The sequence below is a fragment of the Osmerus eperlanus genome, chromosome 27 (genome assembly GCF_963692335.1).
Source record: "Osmerus eperlanus chromosome 27, fOsmEpe2.1, whole genome shotgun sequence".
NCBI lineage: Eukaryota > Metazoa > Chordata > Actinopteri > Osmeriformes > Osmeridae > Osmerus > Osmerus eperlanus.
In genome coordinates this window covers 3121799-3140468 of record NC_085044.1, presented here as the reverse complement: position 1 = coordinate 3140468, position 18670 = coordinate 3121799, and the positions used below count along the sequence as shown (strand labels likewise).

The following is an 18670-nucleotide window of genomic DNA, read 5'->3' as shown; positions in this document are numbered from 1 at the left end:
GTTTAATTTGACAAGTGGCTCGCATTTTGACTGCCAGCCTCGAGCGTTTCATTTCAAGGCTTCCCACCAGGACAAACGTCGGTCATTTATGGTTTTAGAGACATCTATTGGAAGAACTGTAGTATGACATGGGCTACTCTACTCGTGGGGGTGGATCCATAAACTTGAGTGGTTCTACAAGTTGTTTGATTTGGAACAAGACCGACAGGCTGTGTTTGGCAGACTCCGCGTCAGAATGTTAATGACAGGTCCGCGTTAGAAAGAAATTGCCATCACAGGCTTAAACGGATTTTTTTTCTCCATCGGATTGTTTCCTTATGTTGTACTTTACCGGGACTTTCAAGTTGAGGATACATTCTGACATTAAGGTGCGTTTCTTAACTTAACACATTTGCTTTTTATTTCCGATCGTCCATCAACGAACACATGAACTATAGCAGTTGTGTCTCAGGTAAAACCTGATACGAGTTGAAAACACAGATGCGTAGCTATGAGATTTGTTATGCGAGACTGCATGTGCGTACGCCTTTTAAATAACCCATTGCTCCTATAGGTTCTGTTACTGATGGTGGATTATAACGGCTTAATACAAGTGTATATTTTTGAACCCCTCACACACTTTAATTCTCTTCAGACTAGTTCTCTTGTCCGTTCTCTGTAATTCCAGAGCATGGCGTTGGCTGAACCAGCGGAGCTGTTGGTGATAAAGGACCAGCATGACCGTGCGCTGGCGTGCCTAACCCGAGGGCTGGCTGCCGACGAGGCTGGGAGAAGACCTGAGGCCCTGGAGCTCTACCGGAGGGGCAGGCAGCACCTCACCCAGGGCCTGGAGGTGCCTACTGGGGGGGACAGGCACAACGGAGCCCCTTGGGACACGGCCAGACAGCTTCAGCTGAAGATGAGGCTGACTCTGAGGAACATCTCCACCAGACTCAACGACCTGGAGACTGCAGAGTCCACGACCACGGAGGGGCCAAGTGAACCAGCGTTGGATCTTCCCAAGCAGACTCTCTATCCCACTCTGGGGCCCAACGTTCAGCCTACCTCCAGCCCCCTCCTCCACCTCTACCCTACCGTGCCCGTCACCTCCACCCAGACCCTGCACCCACCCACACCTTCTCCTCCTGCTGGGGCTTCAGGGACCACAGGCCCATCTCTGCCCAACTTCCCAGTGCCGGCCCTGGGAGCCTCAGGAGAGCAGCCCCCAGCCTATACACCCCAGCCCACGGAGGGGCACCACAGGCTGGCCTACAGCCCTGTAGCGGCCAGAGCGGGAGATGGAGATGAGCTGCTGTTTCTCCCTAGAGGGGTGCAGATGTTTTTCGTGAGTGCCGAAGGACAGGTCAGCGCCCCGTCTCACCCTGGGTATCTACGCATCATCACTTTCGGCGGCGGGAGCAACGACGTGTCTGGCAAAGCGTCTTCAGCCTTTCTACACGTAAGCAACATCTGAGGGTCATGTGACGTGTGTTTAGTGATGGGATATATCAGAGCAATATATCAGAACTGGTCAAATGTATTATAATTATTGTAATGACTAATTTATGGATTCAGACATACACTGAACACACTACTGTCCCTAACGACAAGTCAACTCTAACAAGCTACATGATTTCTCTCCGTCTTATCATGTTTTGTTTCAGATATGATAGAGATGGATAGACAGATCATGATAGTTTATCTTAGCATCAGCGTTCAGTCTGTACTGAGTGAGAGCTGGGTGGAAGGCAGGAGGTCCAGAGGGACAACAGTGGCCTACACACAGCTTGAATCAGATGACCATGGGCCCTCGGGGAAATAATTACAAATAATTAAGCGGGGAATCTGGGCTGCACAGAGATCAGCATTCTCCATTCTGGAGCTCCTTTTGGGCTAATCCGTCAAAGTTGAGACGTACAGTTTAAGAGGGCTAAGGATTGGAAATTGAAGCACAATTGGTATCTAGAGTCTACTAAATTAGTTTATTGGGGTAGTTAATTGACTATACAATACAGTTGCAATGGAGCACAACCAAACATGGATTCCTGCTGTGCCTCTTAAAACCAGTCGGACCACATTTTGGTTTGTTGCTCAACCACAGCTTGAAATTCTTTGCATGGCAAAGGGCCTGTTGCCAAAACAAAAGTGACTGCTGCTGTGTAGAGCGACTTGAACCCAACCCGGGTTGACTGGGAGTCAGGTGGCTAAGCGGTTAGGGAATCGGGATAGTAATCGTAAGGTTGCCGGTTCGATTCTTGGCCGTGATATATGACGCTGTGTCCTTGGGCAAGGCACTTCACCCTACCCCCCTCGGGGGAATGTCCCTGTATTTACTGTAAGTCGCTCTGGATAAGTGTCTGCTAAATGACTAAATGTAAATGTTAGCCTTTGATTCTGCTCCTGAGCTTGTGTCGGCCTCGTGCACAATTTACCACTGTGAATACGGCTGTGTGTGTGGGGTTTCGGCCTGCCCTCTGCCCCAGTAGGACAAAGGCCTCAGTAACTGATGACACTGCGGTTCCGTTGTGTCACGGGCCAGAGGCTCGATCTCTGGGTGGCCCTCGGAGAGGTCAGGCTGAATACCTCTCTGGTGGCTGTTGCCTGGAACACAACATCACACACACACACACACACACACACACACACACACACACACACACACTGGCTGACAGTTGAGGGTAACGTGTATTGTAGCGGGGGGGGGGGGGGGAGAGAAAAACCTGAAATACAAGTACAGACATTGAGAATGTCTCATCAAAATGGGGGGGGGGGGGGGGGGGGGTCAGAGGGTAGTGTTTTACAATTATCTTTGGTAATTATGTTAGGATCTTTCAGGATATTGTGTTCTGGTTTGACTCCCTGGCCCCAGATAGTTGTTATTGTGAGTGTGTGAGTTGCAATCTCCAGTCTCTTGGTGGAAACCGCTCAATCACTTACAGTGTGTGTCTATGCAGGTGTGTGACTGGCTCTACCCTCTAACCGTGGAGACCCCAGTGCTACTGGCCAACTCTGGCATCTTCATGTTCCCAGACACCATGGCTGGCCCCCAGGGGTCCTACGTGGGCATAGTGCTGTCCTCAGAGATGCCTGAGGCAGACAGAGACATGTTCCAGGACATTCTGGCCCAGCTCACAGACCTCAGGATCCAGGTGGGTTTACTCTGAAGATGGTGGTGTTAGCGGACATGGGGGTTGATAGAGGAGACATGGGGGTCAAGAAGGAAGGGGTCTGTCGTGAAGAGTTTGGGTGTTCATGGCTGTTTTTTCAAAGGGGAAAGAGTCAGGGATACAAAGGTTTACATTATTTTGTAGATCACTTCCTAGATTGCTTTTGAAATTACTTGCTACATGGCTTGTTACTCTTAATAATCAGATTGCTAAAGAGATTTCCTGTTAGATTATTGTGTTTTATATCATTCTATGTGGGAGTTGTCTTCTTGTTGGCTATTTTAGAAGTCTGTTTCCTTGTCAGACAAGAATGGAGTACATTCATTCTGTCACATTCACGCTATTCAACCAGGTGTTTTACGTACTCAGATACTTGATGAGCGTCACACAAATTCAGGTCTGGGTTGAAAGTATCTTGGCAGCCTTACCGGTGCATTCCTCCCAGGTAGAAAAAACCACAGCTTGAGGAAAGACTCACAGCATGATGCATGTTCTAATGAAGCCCCCCCCCCCCCTTTCCAGCTATGTTAAGATACAAAAACAAAAAGTAATATGGACTGTGTCACCTCATCCTGTTTGATAGGCTCTGGAGGAGGGGTCAAGTTCAGAGGTCATGAACCTGAGTGAGAAAGTCCCCATTGGTCCGCCCGGGGAGAGGTCAGGAGTCCCCATGGCAACTGGGGGTGCGATGGGGGAGGAGGAGAAGCCAACTGTCCCTGAATGGAGCGAGAAGATGTCCCAAAGCATCCTGGCAGGTGTGTGTGTGTGTGTCTGTGAGTGTGTCTGTGAGTGAGACCGCAGGTTTGTGGGAAGGCAAAGGCACCAGATCCCACACAGTCTGTAGTCTTCTCTGACATATACAAATGTACTTATTTATATGCATACACATACATCATATGTATGTACCTCATTTACAAAACATTCTCACCCCCCCCCATAGGCACCTCTTGGCTGAGTAAAGGCTTTCTGAAAGGGGCTGAGGCCACTGGAAAGGCCATCCACAAGGGGGCATCCAAGCTGCGCGAGCACATCACCCCGGAGAACACCCCTGCGGAGGTTAACCCCCGTGTCACCAGGGGCCTGCACGTGGCCAAACAGGCCACCGGGGGCGCTGTGCGCGTCAGCCAGTTCCTGGGTAAACATCGGGGGCTTGGGCGGTGGTTGTTATTTAGATAACTATGATTACTGGCATATCACTTTCTGTATCTCCCGTACGCGTGTGTTTTTGCTTGTGGCATTCATTCATGTGTGGGTGTGTTTGATAATATCCTTTTCTGAGTGTGTTTGTTGATAAGCTGTGTGTGTGTGTGTGTGTGTGTGTGTGTGTGTGTGTGCGCGCACTGGCAGTAAACGGAGTGTGCACGGTAGCCGGATGTGTGGGGGACAAGCTAGCCCCCCACGTGAAGAAACACGGCGCCAAGCTCATCCCAGAGTCCATGAAGAAGACCCAAGATGGACGCTCAAACCTGGATGGTGCCATGATTGTAGCGGCGAGCAGTATGCAGGGTGCGTCGCTAGCATAGCCTTATGTTTGGCTGCTAATGTACGATTAGACACGCCCCCTATGTCCTGAAGGACAGCTGAAATCTACTTTAGAACAGTTTCGGAAGTCAACCCTGTGTACTCTAGGTTGGTGAGATGCTCATCTAGTTATTTGAATCTTATTTTTACCAGGTCTCTCGGCTATATGGACCGGTTTGGAAACTGGGGCGAAGACTGTGGGCAAAAGCGTGAGGTCTGAGACTGTCACGACGGTGAAGTATAAGTAAGTCCTCCTCTCCTCATTTAGTCATTTAGCAGACGCTCTAGAAGACACTCCTCCCCAACAACCCGGTCATCCACGGTTTTCTCCTTTTCCGAGGGCTACACTGTCAGTCCTTTTCTGTTTTTTCAAGCCTTGCGTTTGATTCCAGTCATCCTGGGTGTCAGTATATCTCTGTTTCAGCAGTACTGTGATGTGATTGGCTTATGGAACTACTGTATGTATCAGGATTGGATGCAGATATAGACAGTCACCCAGGCTGGACTTGTTTTAAGCTTTGGGAAAATCATATGACTTTACACCTCTCTTTCAGATACAGGGGGCTAGAGAATCTGTTAAACCCCAGCAATATATAACTGAAGGGGAGTTCAAAACAGACTTTGTGAACGGACCCCTAGTGGCTGAACACTACTTCCTGCTTCTTCTCTGACTAACTCTGAGGTGATTTCAGAACAAGCCTTTTGACTTTGTGTTTATCGAGGTGATCGCACGGATGCAAAAGCAATATGGAGGAATTGGGCTACTCGAATAAAAAGCTACAGGGTTGGACTTATGACCAAAACAATTTGATTATACCTACTTTTTCATTCGTTGAGGCTGCATATGCAAATGATGAAGTGGCTTGGGTTTTGGGGACAGCTTCATGTCTGGTCTGTTGGAGTCTTCGCTGAGTCATCTGTGTTGTGGACAGCTAAATGCCTGTGTGGAATGAGTGGTGGTCCCGCTGGTTATTCTGTGAGGTGGTGACTCTCATCTAACTTGTTTAGAATAAAACTGACATGAATTCAAATACCTTACCTCTCTTGTTTTTCTTAACCGGTAACATTCTGCTGTGGTGAATAACAACAAATTAGCCACTGACCTATTGCCTTACCCTTAGCTCGTCCTATACTTGATATTCAGCGCTTTCTAGTAGCCTACAGTTATTGCTACTGGCTCCCCACATGTCCTTAGTAATAGCTTTCTTGTTGGCGTACTATATTTTCTAACCCGGGCCACTGTCATTCGTGGCGAAGGTATGGTGAAGATACGGGACAAGCCACAGACACGGCTGTCCAGTCTGTCGTCAACGTAGGCGTGACGGCCTTCAACATGGACAACCTGGGCATGAAGGGCATATTGAAGAGCACCGGGAAGACCACCGCCAAGGCTGTGGTCAAAGACCACAACCCAACAACCGAAGAACCGACAGAGAAGGGGTATGGGGAGAAAGGGAAGTAAGGGGTGTAGGCAAAATGTTTTCCTGTGGTCACGTGTTCTGTTTTCTTTTGCAAAATTAGCAGAAAGAGGGTTTTACTTTAAGATGTTTTTTTATTATTATTATTAAATACTACATTTAGATATCTGATTGATTAACTGCCGACTTCTTGTATCTTAAAATGTATCTATTTTGATATTGATTCACAATGTATTTTATCCAAGTATTTCCCAGCCCTAATTATGTGCAATATTAACTTTTAAACCACTCAATTAGATTAGTATTATTCATGCCATTTGTTCATATTGCAAAGATAACCCCAAACTCCATTTAAATACCATGAAGAAAATGTAGGATTAGGCTATGTGTACATTATTGAATACACATACTGATATTTCTGTTTATTGTCCCTTGGTTCAAATAAAAAGGGGAAACCGGTAGAGTATTCATTCCTAATGCGTCATTTAGACCCATGTGCAACGCATATCACATATCTCAACTATTGCTATCGTATAACTTAACAATAAAAAGCAATTGTCCCACATTTGTGTCGATTATGTGAGTAAAAGTAGTCCTAATGTATGTAAATTATACTGGGCCATTGTGTCGCGGTCACACCTCTTCCTACAGCAAATCGGATACGGCGGTTTCCATGGGATACCAGAGGAACAAACTTTTCATCTAATTAGTGCAACCAGAGCCCGTCTACGGAGAGCCTGTCCACTGCCTATTAATGCACCCCCTGCTAACCCTGACTAGGAAGGTGTCACTTGCCTCAAACTTACTGTGGTTACTCATACTAGTGCCCTCAGTGTACAGTAAGAATCATTTGATGCTGGGATATACAGAACAGACAATAGAGGGGGGTGCATTTCACAACAGGCTTGTTGTATTCCTTCTTGCCATGAAATGCACCCCCTGCTAACTCTGACTAGGAAAGTGTCACATGCCTGAAACTTACTGTGGTTACTCATACTACTGCCCTCAGTGTACAGTAAGAATCATTTGATGCTGGCATATACAGAACAGACAAGAGAGGGGGGTGCATTTCACGACAGGCTTAATGCACCCCCTGCTAACCCTGACTAGGAAAGTGTTACATGCCTGAAACGTACTGTGCTTGCTCATACTAGTGCCCTCAGTGTACAGTAAGAATCATTTGATGCTGGGATATACAGAACAGACAATAGAGGGGGGTGCATTTCACGACAGGCTTGTTGTATTCCTTCTTGCCATGAAATGCACCCCCTGCTAACTTTGACTAGGAAAGTGTTACATGCCTGAAACTTACTGTGCTTACTCATACTAGTGCCCTCAGTGTACAGTAAGAATCATTTGATGCTGGGATATACAGAACAGACATTTTACGACAGGCTTGTTATATTCCTTCTTGCCATGAGATGCACCCCCTGCTAACTGACGTGTATAGCTAGTTGCAAGCGTGCACGAGTCTCGGACCTAGGAAAAAGGCGAGCCACTGTTCTGCGCAAGACTGGACGAGCCGGAACTGGAACGATGGCGCGGTCCGTTTCGCGCTCTCGCTTGCCTCACTGCGCCACTGAGCACTTTTCATAGAAATGAATGGGGACGCCATCTTGGAAGAGAAAACAAGCTGTGTCTACTAAATATAAGTCTATGGTCTGAGCGTGACACGGAGCAGGCTAGTTCTTTTTTTTTCTTTGTCACAACCTTTATTTATCTTTTTTTTTTATTATTGCTTAAAGGCAGAAATACAGTCAATTACAGAGTATACAAACAGACAAGAATGCAAGGGGTTACAGCACAGAACAAATCATACAAAGACCTTATAAAGAGTACAGACAGCTTTCTCATTAAAGGAATACAATATAGTTTGAATGTATAATTCTAATCCTTTGTAAAAGATAAAAAAGAGAGGTTTTCTATTAGGTAGTTGTATTTGGTAGTGTGGTAGTTGTGAATGTTGGTGTGGTAGTTGTGGCTTTAGGTATACTAGTAGTATTATTTGCCCTATTACAATCTATTTATTCATGCCATTTGTTCATATTGCAAAGATAACCCCAAACTCCATTTAAATGAAGGATTAGGCTGTGTAGGCTACATTACTGAATACAAATACTGATATTTCTGTTTATTGTCCCTTGGTTAAAATAAAAAGGTGAAACCGGTAGTGTATTAATTCATAATGAATTAATACACTACCGGTTTCACCTTTTTCAGTCATTTAGACCCGTGTGCAACGCACACACATCTCAACTTTTGCTATCGGATAACTTTACAATAAAAAACATATGTCCCACATTTATGTCGATTGTGTGAGTAAAAGTAGTCCTAATGTATGTAAATTATACTGGGCCATTGCGTTGCGGTCACGCCTCTTCCTACAGCAAGTCGGATACGGCGGTTTCCATGGGATACCAGAGGTACAAACTTTTCATGTAATTAGTGCAATTTAGTGGCCTAAGATGGGAGAGACAGACTTGAGCAAATATGATCTAGCTCGCTTGCAGGCCGAACTGGAACAGGAGAGAGAAATGAAGTAAGTACACTTGGCCGCACGATAAAACACAAGTAGGGAAGTTGAAGCAAGGTCACGCGTGTTTAGAGTCTGTGCCTCTGCTTTTAGGGAAATGCTGGAGGAGTCCATATCCGATTTGAGTAGCACTTTATCTGAACTGCAAGAGAGACTTCACAGTGTCGATGGGGAAGGTTAGTGTCCGGCATAGCCTGTATCATACTGTGAACAGTGCTCTCAAGTTTGATCAAAAGTGTGGCGTGAGATTAACATTAGCTATCAACGTTTGGGTACATAACGTTCAGGTCTGATGGCTGGTTTTGACGTCTGTATTAACACGAGACAAGTATCAACTCGTCTATTAATTGTATATAGCGGGACAAGTTATCCCTTTTTTCTCACTCAGCTTGAGAAAAAAAGGTGTTGCGTGAGAAATGGTTGAAATGCGTGAGACTTGAGAGCCCTTCTTGGAAGTACCGCAGTAGGCTGTAGTCAAACGTTGAGAGGTAGCGTAAATTATTATATTGTCGGAAATGTCAACAGTAGTAAGATGACACCTTTTGAAGTGGGACACAACTATGCATATCTTTACTTGATGTGCATCTCCCTTTGGCCCCGGTATAGCCCAGTATTTCTGTTTAGGCCTTCTATAACAATATCTGATCCTGAGTTCCCCAGGTAACGAGTGGAAAACTCGGTATGAGACCCAGGTGGACCTGAATGGACAGCTGAAGAGGCAGACCACTCTCCTTCACGAGAGACTGGAGGATTTACGAGGAAACCCCGTAGGTAAAAGTATTTTAATTCGCACAATTTGCCTCATCAACACAGTCACAGTTCTAGCTTTCAGCACACTCCTATTACAAGTTCAATTTCGGGTAATTTTGCGTTTACTTTTCTTAACGTTTTTTCGTACAGATCGATTGGCCTCAATAAGATCCTATGATGACATGCCAATGGTGAGTGTACTTATGGTACAGTAAAGGGTGTGTGAGTGTGTGAGTGTGTGTGAGTGTGTGAAAGACATATCTAGACTTGGAGCCAGAGGGAGCCAGAGAGACTCATAGAGAGTAGAGGAGAGAGTAAAAAGAGATGTGGAGAGAGAGCGAGAGAGAGAGAGGAGACAGGGAGAACAAGAGAGACAAAAAGAGTAGACAGAGAGACAGACAGACAGACATACGGAGAGGGTGTAGCAGACAGAGAGAAAGACAGTCGAGAGGGAAACACAGAGAAAGACAGAAAGAGAGAGAGACACAAGAGGGAGATGGAGGAAGACAAGCAGAGAGGGAGAGAGAGACAGGCAGAGATAGAAAGAAAGAGAGAAGTGTGTGAGAATCGTGAGGGAGATGCGTGCTACCGATGCCATCTGCAACTTGAGCTTCTCCTGCTGATGCAAGCAGAATAAAGCAGGCTTTAACCAGGGCACTGTAATCACTGGATTACTGAAACCATAGGAAAGTAATACACACCAATTACACACTCTCGAGGGTTATGTGTGTGTCTGGTTTAATGGATGTGTGTGCCTGTCTGTGTGAGTATGAAGTGGCAGCTGCTCATTAGTTTCCAGTACCAAAGGACTGTGAACCTGATCTCCCAAGAAAGAGAGAGCAAGAGGATTGAGAGAGAGAGATAGAAAAAGGAGGGAAAGAAAACGACAGTTTCGGAGAGGGATGGAGCAGATTGTGTCTGAGAGACTGACAGAGAGCAGTGTGAGGTTGACGGCATCTTCTAGAATTCGTGCACGTCTTTTTTGACCTGTGGTCATTCCTGCTGGTGAAGGGCGATGCAGGTCAACTCCGCCATTTTGACTGAAGGGCCACAATGACTGTTCTGTGCTCTGTAGAAACCTCCAGACAAATTGGCCTCATTCCTGAGAGAGCACGCTCCAGGAATGACTCAGTGATTACCAGTTCCCGCTTTCAATGCCACAACCTAACACCCTTGTTACTTCAGTAAGGCTTAGATGGTGTGCTATTAGACGTGGCTGTTGTACAGTATCAAGGTCATCTAGTTTGATTGTTTGTTTGATATTGACATTAGAAAGGTATAACTCAGTGGTGGAGGGTTTGAATGCAGGTTCTAACCTCTCCCTGTACGTCGTTTTGGATTGTAGCATCTGCTAAATGAACATAAGACATACAGCACTTTCCTCTACACATGAGGTAGTGTGTCCTTCGTCATTCATAGAAGCCCTCCACCTGGTTCACACTGCTTTCTTACCATTAAGGACCCCATGCAGGGGATGCCTCAACACTTTGGTTCTCTTTCCCAGGATGCACTGAGGCAGAGACTGAAACTACTGACCAATGAGAAGGCCGGCCTGCAGAGTCAGCTGACAGACTGCCGTCAGAGGATCGAACAGGAAGGGAAGGTTAGCGTGAAATGTTGTGGGACGAGTTTGTGTGGGTTATGTCACGTACCGAACTGGTTGAAAAGGCCAGTGACACCTGTGGTCAATTTGGTAACACCTGTCACCCTCCCCCTGTCTGTCTGCCATCAGTCCCTCGCCCAATCCCTTGCTGTCTGTCTGTAATACTCAAATTACATTTGTGTCATATTTATACAACCATATTTCACTAGTCAGCACCTCTCCGTACAAATCATAAATTCTTTATTCGAGTATTTAGGGATTCGTTTGACTATTTTCGATCGTTTGAAAATGTGGTGTTACAGTGTTTGTCTGATTGCGTTTGACCCACTTCTGTTCCACGCCCGGGCCCTTTGTTAACTGTTCTGTGCAGCGTGATACATTAGACCAAATATGGCTAATATCTCACAGCATTAGACGCCATAATCCCACTTCTAATCCCACATTCATTAACGCAGAGGACCTTCCGAAAGACCTCCTTGTAGACACACAGAGAAATACTCTCAAACACACACTCATACGACACTCACGGAAACACAGGTATGATTGATGCAAGAAAATTGTTATGCTCAGTTTAGTTTTCTGGGAGATGAACAGATTGTGGGGATGTAAATAGAGCCGCAGGATCTGAAAAGTGAAGTACCCTTTCCATTCAAATTGTCAGTGTCCTTCTCTCCTAAACAACAGGCATTTCATAAAACCAACGACGAGAGGCGTGCGTATCTGTCAGAAATCGCTAAGGTAAGCACGTAATCTACCCTGCGTGAATCATAACTCCTGACACGGAGAAGGCTTGAAAAAGAAATATTGACTGACGAGCTATGAATATCTTCCTGAATGATGAATGGTCACTGTGGGAGAGAGGGCTATTAAAATCGAGAGAAGGAGAGAGAGAGAGAGAGAGAAGGAGAGAGAGAGAATGTGGTGCAGGATGCTGTTCTCAGTCCTACTTCTAGACTACTACCTCATTTACCCTATTGAGTTGTCTGTTCTGTAAGAACTCCTCACAGAACTGAGTCAAGGACTTTTTGAGGGATAGGATTTGCGTCATTGCTTTTTTTTTTCTTGGGTGCACACAAACGCACGCAGACTCAGCACATATTCAATCTTTGGAAATCAGCATTGAAATGTCCATAACCCTCTTATCCTCTCCAGCTGTCTTCCACCCTGGATGCCAATAGGAGGCAGTACCTATGCCAGCCACGAGGGGCACCAGAGAGTCAACAAAGGTAGTTGCAGTTTGACCCCAGGTGGCCCAAATCTCAGATCTGTTGTCAAAATAATCTTTCCTCCAGTCCCACACTGAACCATCTGATAGTAGAACAGACAGTGGTTGAAGTTTATTATACCACTAATAAGTAGGGTTATTGTTTGTGAGCGAAATTAGTCCCACACAATATCCTCCATCCATTCGTCCTGATTTATCGTTGGTTTCACAAACGCACACAGACGATTTTTGTGTGCCAGTTACTTTTCAAACTAGGGCCTATACTGCATTACCCACAAGACTAAAATAGTGGTGTGCGTGTTCTACTGCTCAACATAATGAATATGCTCATGGAATATTGAACAGGTCATTCTCAGTCTTGCAATGCCGTGACATGAGGTGGCATGAGGTTGACTACACACATGAACAAATGTAATTAATTTTTGGACCGAATTGAGGACTATATTATCAACAGGTTGAATCGTTGAGTCATTCATTCCTCATTTATTATTTCAATTGCTTTCTGTTTTTGGTAACAGGGGAAAACCAAGCAAGCTGCCTGTGTCTGATTCTACAAGAGGAGGAAGAGGAGGAGGAGGAGCAGTGAGGAAGGAAGTTGTAGGGAGTAGATTACCTAAACTAAAGCACTAGTCTGGTTATTAGGGGCCAAAGTAAAGTCTTATTTGTCAAACATGAACAATAAAATTGACTTTTACTTTGAAATGATCTGTGGAACGTATGAGAATAAAATTACTTTAATGTAGAGAGAAGAGTATGAGAGAGAGAGAGAGGGGGAGGAGAGAGGGTGGGGGAGAGGGGGGGAGGAGAGAGGGAGAGGGGGGGGAGGGAGGGAGGGAGAGAGAGAGGGGGGGGGGAGAGAGAGGGGGGGGAGAGAGAGGGGGGGGAGGGAGGGAGGGAGAGAGAGAGGGGGGGGGAGGGAGAGAGAGAGAGAGGGGGGGGGGGTAGAGAGAGCGAGAGAGGGGGGGGGGGAGGGGGACAAAAATAACAAAGTGGACGGAGGCTGGATGAAACGGAGAGGTCACCCAAAAATCTGCGAGGGTGACATGTTGCAAGTCTGTTCCATTTCTACCAGAGGGCCGCGCTGCCCACCACCTGCCTTACATAAACATGGCCACGTCACAGCCATTCTCCAGATCTTCTTATATAAATTACACACACACCAACCCACTACCTACCACTGTGAGGGTGTATACACACTGCTCCAAACTCAAGGAAGTATTGATGCAGAGACGTGGAATACAAATCGATTTGTTTACACCACTGAAAAGTAGTCAATGGACATGGAAAAAAGATTCATTCCACACCTTGTTGGCCCTACCACACAAAGTAAGAGTAGAAAAAGCTGCTATGTTGATCAAAATACAGTACATGTTTGGCAGGAATATAATCATACGGTAGTTCACAGATGAAATTAGACTTTTCTGAGCAAACGGTGTATGAATTATGATAACAGCCAGGCTTCCCAATATGCCGCATAGCTATGATTCATGACTCTTTCTGTATCTCTATATTTATCTCCCTTTCTCTCAGAAAAGTTATCTCTCTTGTTCTCCATGTGTCTCTCTCTCACCCCTCCCTCTCTTCCACCCAGAACAGTTTGGTCAGACCAGGGCCCTGCAAAGTTTAAAGCGCAGTAGTTCATTTGGCTGCCCACTGGTTTGAAAGCCTTTGTCATTCTCAGCAGATGGGCAACAAGCTGGGTTTGTGTCAGAGATTAGTCATTGGCCCATGTCCATCCAAATGCTCCTGTATGTGTTATCTCATGTTTTAATTCTAAATACTTTGAGTGGGAGACTAGAATGGTTGTTGCGCTTGTACTGTAGGACCCATTGTATGAATATCATGCTACCATATTACTGTTCTTGCCGTGGGAGAGATTCTACAAGCTACAGAAAAACTAGCAATTTGATAGAGTGGGTGGGTGGCGCAAGCATACTGAGTTTAAACCAATTTATTTCCACCGGTTCCAGTAGATTACTTGTGCACATTATTTTTAGGGGGTGAGGACTTTGCTGCTGCCAAACTAGTTTTTAATACATGAATATCATTGCTGATCATTGAGATGAGATGGCGAGATAGAAAATGGAGAGAAGTAAAGAGATGAGAGTGGGATGAAGAGAGAGGGTATAGAGAAGATGAGATGGGGAGGAGGAGATAGAGAGGAAGGGAGAAGAGTGGGATGAGGAGAGGAGGTAGAGAGGAGGAGATGGAGGGGGCGGGAGATGGAGAGGAGATGGGGAGGGCAGGAGATGGAGGGGGAGGAGGGGGCAGGAGATGGAGGGGGGGAGAGGGCAGGATATGGAGGGGGGGAGAGGGCAGGATAAGGAGGGGGGGCAGAGGGCAGGAGATGGAGGGGGATGGGGGGGGCAGGACATGGAGGGGGAGGAGGGGGCAGGAGATGGAGGGGGAGGAGGGGGCAGGAGATGGAGGGGGGGGGAGATGGAGGGGCAGGAGATGGAGAGGGCAGGAGATGGAGGGGGAGGAGGGGGCAGGAGATGGAGGGGGAGGAAGGGGGAGGAGGGGGCAGGAGATGGAGGGGGCAGGAGATGGAGGGGGAGGAGGGGGCAGGAGATGGAGGGGGCAGGAGATGGAGGGGGAGGAGGGGGCAGGAGATGGAGGGGGCAGGAGATGGAGGGGGAGGAAGGGGAGTAGGGGGCAGGAGATGGAGAGGGAGGAGGGGGCAGGAGATGGAGGGGGCAGGAGATGTAGGAAGGGGAGGAGGGGGCAGGAGATAGAGGGGAGATGGAGGGGGAGGAAGGGGAGGAGGGGGCAGGAGATGGAGGGGAGATGGAGGGGGAGGAAGGGGAGGAGGGGGCAGGAGATGGAGGGGAGATGAGAGGTGATGTGCTTGGTGGTCTCCTGGGGACAGGATCTAGGTCACTTTGATCCATCTTGTCCTCCACCCCTGCAGTCCTCTTTCTCTCTTCACGTCCTCTGTGATTACTCCATACTGTACACAAACACACACCCAACACACACACCCAACACACAAGCACACACAAGTATGTTCACGGGAGAGCAAAAAACGAGAGAATATCAAATCTTCCAAACTCAGTTCACTTCAAACAGGGACGCTTATCATTCATAGTTTTTCAATTAAGGTGTATTTCTTGAATAGCAACTGACATTTAGTAAGACATTCATGGCAATAGAAGAGAACAACGTCACATGCCTCTCTTGACCTCCCTAACATAAATGTGCTCACTATCTCCATCTTTCTTTCTTTCACACATCATCCCCCTTCAGCCACACGCCCACTGAATAATGATTGAGAAAAAAAATACTCCCCCACTCACTCCCTCTTGACACCAGCGCGTGTCTTGTGGTATAACGGGGCGTGCAGCGTGTGAGGAGGGGTGCAGTCCCACGCCTCGCAAGCCCGAGGTGTGGGACTGCACCCCAATGAGGGGGGAGGGTTCTACAAAAAACACCAGACACGACTGAGGAGGGGGAGGAGGCGGAGGAGAAGTGGAGGGGGAAAGAGAAGGGGAGGGAGAACAGCTGCTGCTAGCCAAGCCCAGCCTACACGGCACGCTCTTTTCTCTCTCTCTCTCACACACGCACTCACAGTCACGCGCGCGCGCGCGCACACTAGCGGAGGAGAGATCCACCGGACAACAAAGAACGCACGGGGCCACTGCAGGCTGAGATAACGGAAGGGACAATAGGTGTCAACAGCTTATCTTTCTTCTGAAATCTTTTTTTTTTTTTTTTTTTTTACTTATCTGGCGAATTAGATAAACAGTAATACTGGAGGTGACCGTCGCTGAACCGTTAGTGTACCGTGTAGGTAAGAAAACAATCCAATTCAGAGGTCCTATTTTTGTATTGGATTCTGAACCTCGCTTATTAATTAGCCTAGGATTGCCTGTCATATCTGATTATCTGTCATAGAGCTAGTTTAGGTACTTTTTTACTTTACAAATGATACATTTCATTGATGCAGTTGATCGGCTACTGTTATTCTTGCCTGGTATTGTTGCTCTGCCTGTGTCATTTTTCCAAAAGCATTATTCTGGCTAATGCTTCTTGATAATATTTTTCAATAAAGAGTGTAAATCAAGTTAAATAGCCTAGTGTTCGACAACATTTGTGAGAAGTCAAAATAATTTATATTATTTATATTTCTAAAGCAGAAAGTAATTGCCTATTGCCTTCAACCTACTGATTGATCGCAGGCTGTGCGGTTCTTTCAGTGGTTCAAAATCAATGACACAGTACTCACGACAGTTTACAGACAGTGGAGTATAGCCTAGCCTACGATTGCTCAGAGCTTAGAAAAGCTTAATCTGTCATTAGGAAGTTATTTTGAGACCGGACACAACCACTAGGCGATTGTTAAAACAAGCGTCGTGGATTGAACCCTTGTATTCAATATTGTGACTGACTGTCGCGTACCGCGTATTTGGTTTAAGGTTCATATATTGTGTTAGTTACAAGTTTTTTTGTTGTCTTGCGGTTCCCTTTCCAGATAGTAGAGCTGTGCTCGTGACCTTCGAGAGAGACATGGAGCTGGAACATTTTGACGATCGGGACAAAGCCCAACGGCATGCCCGCGGCGGCGGAAGGATGAATGGGGTACTGAGTCCAACACACAGCGCTCACTGCAGCCTTTACCGGACCCGTACCCTGAAGACCCTTACTTCGGAGAAGAAGGCTAAAAAAGTCCGTTTCTACCGCAACGGGGACCGGTATTTCAACGGGATAGTCTATGCCATCTCCACAGACAGGTTCCGGTCTTTTGACGCGCTGTTGGCTGACCTCACCCGCTCCCTGTCGGACAATGTGAACCTGCCCCAAGGCGTGCGAATCATTTATTCAATTGACGGCTCCAAAAAAATCACCACTATCGACCAGCTGGTGGAAGGTAAAATCTCACACTTCTGCAGGTCTCTAATTCAAACAGAACATCTCCGGTTATCGCGATATTATAAAATATTAAAAGTTCAAGCATCTAGATTTTCAGTACGGTCATAAACTTGGTTTGTGTTGCAAAAAAGCCCCATATGGGTCTCTCATTTGACAGCTGCCGTCGGAGTCTGTAATAAGCCACTAGAGCCGGGGCAGGTCCCCACTTGGTCATAATTAAGCAGAGGGTGGTTTGGCTACAGAGGATGAGTAGTCAGTGCAGTATAGCTTGACTGGACTGCCATAGTTACAAATCAGCCTACTTTAGACATTATTTATTTCCTTACAGCAGGCTACGTTATTGCCAGTTTAGATTCAACATTCAAAAACTTTATTGGTCATCTTTGTTGGAAAAAAGTGAACATAAATGCTGCCTTCCATGTCATACACAATGAATTGCAATCAGGATATATAGGCTACATGTATGGTAACCCAAGTTTACAAATAATACACCTCAATATTATTTTGTGGCCTAGCTGTTTCCTCAAATTGAATGTAGCCAGCCTTCCCCTGCCTTCACATCGGTTTCTTGGCCTCTTCCCCCCCCACCCCCCCCCCCCCCCCCCCCCCCCCCTACACAGGTGAGAGCTATGTGTGCGGCTGCGTCGAGGTTTACAAAAAACTGGACTACACCAAGAACGTCAACCCCAACTGGTCGGTCAACGTCAAGGCCTCGGCCTCGGACGCCCGCGGGCCCCTCTCCCTGGGCAGCGCCAAAGCCGGCCCGCCCGAGAACCGCGAGAACAAGGACTTCGTCCGGCCCAAGCTGGTGACGGTGGTTCGTAGTGGCGTGAAGCCCCGCAAGGCCGTACGAATCCTGCTCAACAAGAAGACGGCCCACTCCTATGAACAGGTCCTCACCGACATCACGGACGCCATCAAGCTGGACTCTGGGGTGGTCAAGAAGATCTACACGATGGAGGGGAAACTAGTGAGTCTGTCACTGGGAGTCAGATGGCTGAGTGGTTAGGGAATCTGGCTAGTAATCAGAAGGTGGCTGGTTCGATTCCCGGCTATGCAAACCAAATGACGTTGTGTCCTTGGGCAAGGCACTTCACCCTACTTGCCTCGGGGGAATGTCCCTGTACTTACTGTAAGTTGCTCTGGATAAGTGTGTCTGCTAAATGAAAATGACTAAATGTCACTTTGGCCAGTAGAGGCTAGCTAGTTAGCTAGCCATGACAAAGGTTTGCTTTGACAGTAATTGAGGCACCTTATCCATGACAACTATAGGCTACGGCAATTCCTCAACCATCCCTACCTGTCCAGACTCAAACCTGTTTGTTGTCATCGTGTGTGACAGACCGAAAAGAGAGAGAGAGGGATGTATGAATGGAGTCTTGTCTCTCGCCCACGCAGTTGCTTTTCTCTCCCAGAGCTCCAGAGGAAAGACAGAAATAGCCCAGTGTCATCCTCATTGATATTCCATCCTCTCTCTGGCTGACACACTCTCTCTCTCTCTCTCTCTCTCTCTCTCTCTCTCTCTCTCTCTCTCTCTCTCTGTCTCTGTCTCTGTCTCTGTCTCTGTCTCTGTCTCTGTCTCTCTCTCTCACACACAAACATATA

General features: G+C 46.8%; 3 protein-coding genes across 6 annotated transcripts in view; all 3 read left to right on the top strand.

The window, feature by feature from the left end:
• Positions 1–55: 55 nt before the first annotated feature.
• sparta (spartin a) lies at positions 56–6643 on the top strand. 4 transcript variants are annotated; one of them, XM_062453370.1, is made up of 8 exons: positions 56–368; positions 668–1438; positions 2934–3128; positions 3730–3901; positions 4087–4281; positions 4494–4652; positions 4821–4911; positions 5925–6643. In XM_062453370.1, exons 1-8 carry the CDS (start codon positions 318–320, stop codon positions 6127–6129), a joined length of 1839 nt encoding a protein of 612 aa, XP_062309354.1. In that variant the 5' UTR covers positions 56–317; the 3' UTR covers positions 6130–6643. The 4 variants fall into 4 exon arrangements, with proteins under 4 accessions (XP_062309354.1, XP_062309357.1, XP_062309356.1 ...); XM_062453373.1 differs by lacking the exon at positions 5925–6643 and adding an exon at positions 5222–5698 and having other exon boundaries at positions 57–368; XM_062453372.1 differs by having other exon boundaries at positions 219–368; positions 640–1438.
• A 1755-nt stretch (positions 6644–8398) lies between these two features.
• Positions 8399–12925, top strand: ccdc169 (coiled-coil domain containing 169). Its single transcript, XM_062453489.1, has 8 exons — positions 8399–8624; positions 8712–8794; positions 9279–9389; positions 9519–9559; positions 10873–10971; positions 11656–11709; positions 12124–12197; positions 12715–12925. The coding sequence occupies exons 1-8, from the start codon at positions 8551–8553 to the stop codon at positions 12824–12826; spliced, it is 648 nt and encodes a 215-aa protein (XP_062309473.1). The 5' UTR covers positions 8399–8550; the 3' UTR covers positions 12827–12925.
• A 2781-nt stretch (positions 12926–15706) lies between these two features.
• The window catches only part of dclk1a (doublecortin-like kinase 1a), a 21876-nt gene continuing 18912 nt past the window's right edge, over positions 15707–18670 (top strand). The window contains 3 exon segments of the mRNA XM_062453010.1: positions 15707–15986; positions 16668–17063; positions 17686–18035. Coding sequence (XP_062308994.1) covers positions 16703–17063; positions 17686–18035 — 711 coding nt within the window. The 5' untranslated portion in view covers positions 15707–15986; positions 16668–16702.

Excerpts from the sequence above, each read along its gene's own strand:
- sparta (XM_062453370.1), top strand. The coding sequence starts at position 318 with ATGTTGTACTTTACCGGGACTTTCAAGTTGAGGATACATTCTGACATT. Across the intron at positions 369-667 it reads GGATACATTCTGACATTAAG|AGCATGGCGTTGGCTGAACC; the intron begins GTGCGTTTCTTA and ends CTGTAATTCCAG. Across the intron at positions 1,439-2,933 it reads CGTCTTCAGCCTTTCTACAC|GTGTGTGACTGGCTCTACCC; the intron begins GTAAGCAACATC and ends GTGTCTATGCAG.
- ccdc169 (XM_062453489.1), top strand. The coding sequence starts at position 8,551 with ATGGGAGAGACAGACTTGAGCAAATATGATCTAGCTCGCTTGCAGGCC. Across the intron at positions 10,972-11,655 it reads GGATCGAACAGGAAGGGAAG|GCATTTCATAAAACCAACGA; the intron begins GTTAGCGTGAAA and ends CCTAAACAACAG. Across the intron at positions 11,710-12,123 it reads ATCTGTCAGAAATCGCTAAG|CTGTCTTCCACCCTGGATGC; the intron begins GTAAGCACGTAA and ends TATCCTCTCCAG.